Below are 7214 nucleotides of genomic sequence, written 5' to 3' on the forward strand. Positions count from 1 at the left end.
CTTTGCTTGTTGGAAGCCAGCTGGGAAGACTGGAAATGGTGATCACATGACCACAAGATGCTGCCACCATCATAAGTACAGGCCAGGTGCCAAGTCGCCAAATTATAATTACATGACTACGGGGACTTGCAGTGGTTGTAAGGTCAAGGATCGATCATTAGTCCCTTTTTTTCAGCACTGTCGTAACTTTGGGCAGTCGCTAAACAAATGGTCATAAGCTGAGAACTACCTGTACACAGGAAATTATTAAAGTGAGAAACCAGGAAAATGTATTTCACGTTGGCATAAGTTCCTTTTTGGAGAACTCCTCCCGCTTTGAGCAGCGAATCAAACCATAACTGACCACTTTGGAAGGCCAGTAGATCCAAATCTCCAAAGCTCGGGACCTTTTTCTTGTTGCAGTTACAGACAACATAAATAAACCCAGGCCACCTCTCTTTTTTCTACAGCCCACCCTGTTATTCTTCTCTAGTCCCCAGCTCATGAATCAGACAGGCTTAAGCCGCCCTTAGCTGTACTGATCTTAAAATAATATTTTCCTCCTATTTTCAGTATCCCCCAAGAGGGCAGCTTCAGAGTGTGTAGAAACCATTCGGCTTTGTTGCTTGGAGAAAAAGAACGAGTTTTGCATGGACTTGAAATGGAGGCAGCAGAGGGATCAGCCATGGAGACACCACATGTCATGCCTCTATTGTTTTGTTTTGACTCACGGATGGGTGGAGGCTGTTTTAATTCAGAGGAGAGGAAATCCCCCGCAAAACCAAGGCCTTGTTATTTGACCTACCTACTCTGGTGCATTCCTGATATGCTAAGCTAAATCAACGTATCTTCCCCAGCCAACCTAACCAATAGATGATGGGAGCTGCAATCCTGGCAGGTTGATCAGAGAATTAAGAACAACCTGGCAGGATATTTTTTTTAAAAAAAAAGCACACACAAAAGCCTGGAAAATCTTAGATCTTGGAAAATGTAACATTGGTCAAGAGTTGCTGGGTTTGGTCCAAGGTTGTTCGACTCAGTGAGAACCGAAATATTTCTTTAGTCACAGCAGTAGTCCTGGTCAGATATTCTCGTAGATCTCTGATGTGTATTCAGACAGGGGGACATCTGTAATTAGCAGAGGCAGCAGAATGAGTAAGCCCGTTTGCACTAGGAAGTTAAAAATTACCTTGTTGTTCCAAAACTCTGCATTCCTAAAATAGGAGACTTTTCTAATGGAACCAATGATTCAATAGATGTTTGCTTCTTTTGCCAGTTTCTTTTTTTTCCTTCCTTTTGCTCAAAGTCTTAAAGATCTCTCTCTCCCCTCCCCTTTATTTCTCTTCTCTCCCCCCCCTTTATTTCTCTTCTCACTCTCCCCCTTTATTTCTCTCTCCCTCCACCCTTTATTTCTCTCTCTCCCCCTTTATTTCTCTCTCCCTCCACCCTTTATTTCTCTCTCTCTCCTTCCCCCCTTTATTTCTCTCTCCNCCCCCCCCTTTATTTTTCTCTTCCCCTTTGGGGAGATATGGTTAAATGCTTCTCTATAGAAATCCAATCTTTGAATATAGACCAGAGGTCTTCAAACGTGGCCCTTTTATGACTTGTAGACTTCAACTTCCAGAATTCCTCAGCCAGGCATTTTGGGAGTTGAAATCCACAAGTCATAAAAGGGTCAAGTTTGAAGACCCATGATACAGACTATCAAACTAATTAGGAATAATAGTTTTAACCAGCTTTCTCAGTAAGGTCCACCCACATATTTCATCCTTACAGCAACTCTAACTGAAGAAATCTTTCTCCTCAACTCTCCAAAATTCATTGATCTTGATTTTCTATCCAGTCTTATGTCCTCCTTTTCAAGCTTGATCCCCTTTTGAACAGAATCTAGGCTGCCAAAAATGAGAGGCATGCAAGCTGAGAAAATTCAGCGCACCCACCTTTCCTGGGCTTCTTCAGATTGTCTGAGTACTTCTGGCTGAAAAAAAAAGGGATTGCGAAAATTAGTACAATCCAAAGTGAAGATTTGCATCAAGGGCCCTCTACTGTCCAAAATGTGCAAAGGGTTTGCTAAACTCCTTGAAGGGTACCTTCAACCCACAAAAAAGCAATAAATAAATATTTCTATAAATAAATGTTTCCATAGCCTTGTGAAAAGGGAGGGAGGGCTTCAGATTGCCAGTTCTACTAAATTATTCCATGAAATGAACAAGAAAACCAGCAGATTGGGAGAATATGACTTGAAGGCCTTAAGTTTTCTGGCTGGGGAATTCTGGGAGTTGAAGTCCCCAAGTCTTAAAAGTTGCCAAGTTTGGAGACCCCTGCCCCAAACTGTGTCCATATCCAATCTATAGAGTGCCATAGATTCATCCATCCAGAATTCAGGTAAGAACTTCAAGTCCCTAAAATCATAGAGTGGAAGGTATCTTAAAGGACTTCTCATCCAACTCCCGTTTGAAGACTTAACAATGAAAGAGAACCTACCACCTCATGAGTCAGACCATTTCATTGGCTGTCAGCTCATATATTATGCAAGTTTTTAGCTGAATCTACTTTCAGTAGCTTCAACCATTCATTTTAGTCCTACCTTATGGGGCAATAATAATAAATCAGTCCTCTCTTTTGTGGTGGGCAACCTTCTAGATATTTAATAAGCATTACATTTTCTATTAGTCATCTCTTCTGTAAGTTAAACATATACAGATTATTCCTTCCTTCCTTCCTTCCTTCCTTCCTTCCTTCCTTCCTTCCTTCCTTCTTTCCGTCAGTCAGTCAGTCAGTCAGTAGTTCGTTCATTCATTCGTTCGTTTGTTCATTTGTTAGTTCATTCATTTGTCTTCCATCTCACATGATGACTCTAATTGTTCCTCATAAGGCTGGATTTCTAGACTTTAGCTATTTTGGTACTTTTCACTGTATTTTTCTATGCCACCATCATTATTTACAGATCGACTAATCATAATGTCTTCTCAAGACTTACAGATTGACTAATCATAATGTCTTCTCAAGACTTACAGGTCGACTAATCATAATGTCTTCCCAAGACCCAATTCATATGATTTCAACTTACCTACAGCTCCTCCTCCACAGGACCGCCAGAGTAAGTATGATTAGAAATTGCAATATAATGCAAACAACCAGTGGAATCCATGGCACTCCGTTTATTTTGACTTTTGAGCACTGAGATAATAAACCATCTTTCACTGTCCCTATATCTAGGGAAAAGCAGAAAGAGAGGACATCAGCAGGAAAAAGTTCAAATAGTACAGCATATCATAGTTTATATATTTAAGATCCCACTATCCCCCTGAATATATATATATATTCAGCATCCAGCCAGGGTGGATCCTAGATGCTAAATGTTAAATTTAATTGACCGTTTTTTCCTCTCTTTTTTTGTACACTATTTTTTTCTTTTTTGTTGTTCTTAGGGTTGAATGTATGCTTTTGTTTTGTTTCATTTTGTTTGTTTGTTTGTTTGTTTTACTGTTTTGTATTTTATTTTCTATGATAAAGCAAATAATAATAATAATAATAATAATAATAATAATAATAATAATAATAATAATAATAATAATAATAATAATAGGAAAGAAACATCAGAATAAGGTTCTTACCTTCTGATACTCAAAATTCAAAAATCAGGACAAAGCCAGGAGGTGAACTGGACAGGACTTCCCCCCAGAGAATTATAAATTATATAAATATGCTTTCTACCCATCCCATCATGTCCTTAATCCTAAAGCAGAGATACCCATCTATGATCTCACCATATACAATAGGTAACACCACCCAATTTTGCAATTATTCCTTGGGAAAAGCCCTTTTTCTATTTTATTTTTGTATCTTTTAGCAGCAGCTATACCATGTTGAACCTATGTCTGAATCACAAGTGGTCCTCAAATTACGACTGTAAGGGAGCCTGCCCATTATAGTCATAAGTCATAATGGTCATAAAATAGGGTTATGGGACTGATCTGTAAAATCATTAAGCATGCAGCATTAAGCGAATCACCATAGCCTTAAATGCAGATGCCCAGTTGCTAAATAACATGGCAGTTGTAAGTGTGAATCCATTTTTTTGCTATGGACTCAATTTTGCTGAAAACTGCACATAAGTGTTGGTTTTCAGCAAAACCATTGTAAAACACAATCACATGACCACAGGAAGGTTGAAATGGCTGTAATTGCAGCCGTGTTGCCAAACTCCCAAATGTGGTCACGTGACCATGGGGGGGGTACCATTGGTACTTCAGATCCAGGTCATAAGTCCCTCTTTTCAAGTACCGTAGGTTGTAACTCTGAACGGTTGCTAAGCATAGAATAGAGGGATTCGGAGAAAGGAGCACAGTTCCTTATCATTTTCTGCAATTTTCCCACCTTGTTCACATACACACACACACACATACACACCCCACAGAACTCCTTGTCTCAATACAGGAGAAGTAGAATTGGATTTTTTTTTCCCCCTCAAAGTAGCAACATGCAAAATGTAACATTGTGATCTGTGTGATGGTATTCTTAATAGAATTCCCATTTTTAGCCTTTGAGAAAGATTCAGGAACAAATGGACAAGTATAAGGAACAAATATAAGAAATTATATTACAGTTTATAAATCTCTGGAACGAAGAGGAGTTTAACAATCAGATAATAAAAAATAAAATATTTCAGGTTGGAGGCAATCAGTAAGTTGGATCAACATAAAACAACATACTGTATAGATTAGAAAAGGGTTTTTTTTTTTATTTGCAGGAATAAAATAATGTGTGATGAGAAATCTTTAGGCTATACTTTGGCAGAAATTTTTCTAATATCTTACTATAATATTTTGGACTTTATATATTTTAATAATCGATGTGGATTTATTAGTAAGCCAATAACCATTGATAAGTTTAATATACAGTACTGTATAAGTACCTTTCTTTCTTTCTTTCTTTCTTTCTTTTTCTTTTTTCTTTGAATTTTTTATCCTTTGCTTTGCTTTTGGCTTCTATGTTTTTTTTTCTTTAAAGATTGTTTTATTTCATTGTGGAATTTTTAACTGTATTTAAGTGATCTGTCGATATGTTCTTTTGTATTTTGAATGACAATAATGATCAGTATAAAAACCATTGAACATAAATAATAAGCCACAAAACAAATAAAGAGATAAAGCACAATTAATTCGTGATCAATAAAAATTGTGGAAGGAACTATGTTCTATATCCGTGGTGGCAAACCTATGGCACGCATGCCACAGGCAGCACGCAGAGCCCTCTCTGTGGGCGCACGTGCCATTGCCCCAGTCCTAGGCCTTCAGTCCCGTCCATGAGCAACCTGCATCAATACCTGCGCAGGGTAAGGTTGCCGCGCCCCCCCCCCGCCTCCCCAAAAGTTAGAAAGTCTGATGGAACTTTTTTTTTTTACCAATAGTCCCACAAACACACGGCGAAGGCTGAGAAGCGAATGGAAAAATGGAACGCAGCTGAAAGGCAGGTTAGTAAAAAAAAAATGCTTGGGGAGGCGGGGCGGGTACGGCAACCTTAGCCTGCATGGTGGCGGGAGGGTGGGGCGCGTGCCCTTCCCATCCCAGGCCAACCCTTGCAGCCCCGGAGTGGCCATGCTAGGCGGCAGTGGGCAGGGTGTTGAGGTGGGGGCCGGCAGGCCGACCAAAGCAGCAGGTGGAGTGCGGAGGCTCGGGGAGGGCGGGTGCTGAAGTAGGCGGTCAGGCCATTGGCAAGAGCAAAGCGTCTGAGCGGAAAGAGGCCTTGGAACAAGTTGGGCAGGTAAGGAAAGAAATCCTCGCTCCCCCCAGAAATTGCCTTTCTTTCCTTACCTGACTTCCAGCCCTGTGCTGTTTCTCCTTCGCAATGCACCATCACCGCATGCAAGGAAACAAAGTTTTTTTTGGGGGGGGGGAAAGGTCAATCAATCAATCAATCAATCAATTCCAACTTCTTGTGAAAGATCTGTCAGAGAAGAGAACTTCACAGCTCTGTCTACAGAGCTACCAAAGCTGTAGCTGAATGGGCAGGTGAGGGGGAAACCTACCCCACTTGTTCCACGGCCGCTTTCGGCCGAGCCACATTGCAGCAGCGTTGGGCACAATACGCAAGGTGGCAAACAGACATGTCACACCAAAACCAGCCGTTTGCCGCCTCCTGCCCAATGCCGCTACCATGAGGCACCCCTCTGGCTCCTGGGAGTTGTGCTGGCATCCTTCTTGCCGGGCATCCTTTGCGGTGAGTTTCTGAAAAGATTTGCAACGGGGGTGGGTGCAACGCACAAGGCGGCAAATGGCAAACAGTCACGTTGCACCAAAACCAAGGGGCCGGCAGGCTGTGGCTGCTGATGGAAACAGTTGGCCCCCATGTGCTCACTGTGTGCAGAGGCCGATGGTGTCAGGCATTAGCCGCCCCGGCCCCTGCCTCGCCTTGCCTTGCCCTGCGGCAATGGTACCCCTGCCCTGCCCCCTGCTTCGCCTCATCTCACCCCGCAGGATAAGCCTCCTGCCCAACGTCCCACCCGCCAGAAACCCCCTAGATCTCCCCCAACCCTACCCGGCCCCTACAGGCGTCCCTCTCCACGAGCAACATCGAGGTGGCCACGCCCACTCTGGCCACACCCACCCAGTCTGCCATGACCACCACAGCCACGCCCACCCGGCACCCGGCGATACATAAGTGGGTTTGGGGTTGCAGTTGGGCACTCGGTCTCTAAAAGGTTCGCCATCACTGTTCTATATGTTCTACAAACTTTTTTCCCCAGTTATTTCTGCAAAACATGGGGATTCCTTTCCTTCTCACATAGGTGGCGCTGTTGGACCAGAAAAGAAAGAATACTTATAACCAGACTTTAGCAATAGAAGGAATGAACTCTAAAAAAAAAAAAAAGTTAAAATGTTCTAAAATACAGGTAGTCCTTGACTTACAATTATAATTGAGTCCACAATTTTCATTGCTAAGCAAGATAGATATTAAGTGAGTTGTGTTCCTTCATACAATCTTTTTGCCATTGTTCTTAAGCAAATCATTAAAGTTGTTAAATCAATTGTGTGATTGTTAAGTGAATCTGACTTCCCCCATTTGACTTTGCTTGTCAGAAGCTCCCTAAGAAGGTTGCAAATGCAATCCCAGGATCCCAGGATGCTGCAACCATTGTATATACATGCTGGTTGCCAAGCACCCAAATTTTGATCACACGACTGCTGGGATGCTGCAACAGACATAAGTATGATAAGTGGATAAGTGGTTAT

The 7214-nt window shown here is 41.9% G+C and overlaps 1 protein-coding gene across 1 annotated transcript in view; it reads right to left on the minus strand.

Moving 5' to 3' along the window:
- Window positions 1–973: 973 nt before the first annotated feature.
- LOC107293289 (lymphocyte antigen 6 complex locus protein G6f) overlaps window positions 974–7214 on the minus strand; it is a 10665-nt gene continuing 4424 nt past the window's right edge. The window contains exons 4-6 of the mRNA XM_029285360.1: window positions 3050–3194; window positions 1920–1957; window positions 974–1107 (exon numbers count right to left, since the gene is read on the minus strand). Of these exons, the coding sequence (XP_029141193.1) occupies window positions 1061–1107; window positions 1920–1957; window positions 3050–3194 (230 nt within the window). The 3' untranslated portion in view covers window positions 974–1060. The remainder of the gene's footprint in view (window positions 1108–1919; window positions 1958–3049; window positions 3195–7214) is intronic.

The sequence above is a fragment of the Protobothrops mucrosquamatus genome, unplaced genomic scaffold, assembly GCF_001527695.2.
Source record: "Protobothrops mucrosquamatus isolate PMUCROS unplaced genomic scaffold, P.Mucros_1.0 scaffold1566, whole genome shotgun sequence".
Taxonomy (NCBI): Eukaryota; Metazoa; Chordata; class Lepidosauria; order Squamata; family Viperidae; genus Protobothrops; species Protobothrops mucrosquamatus.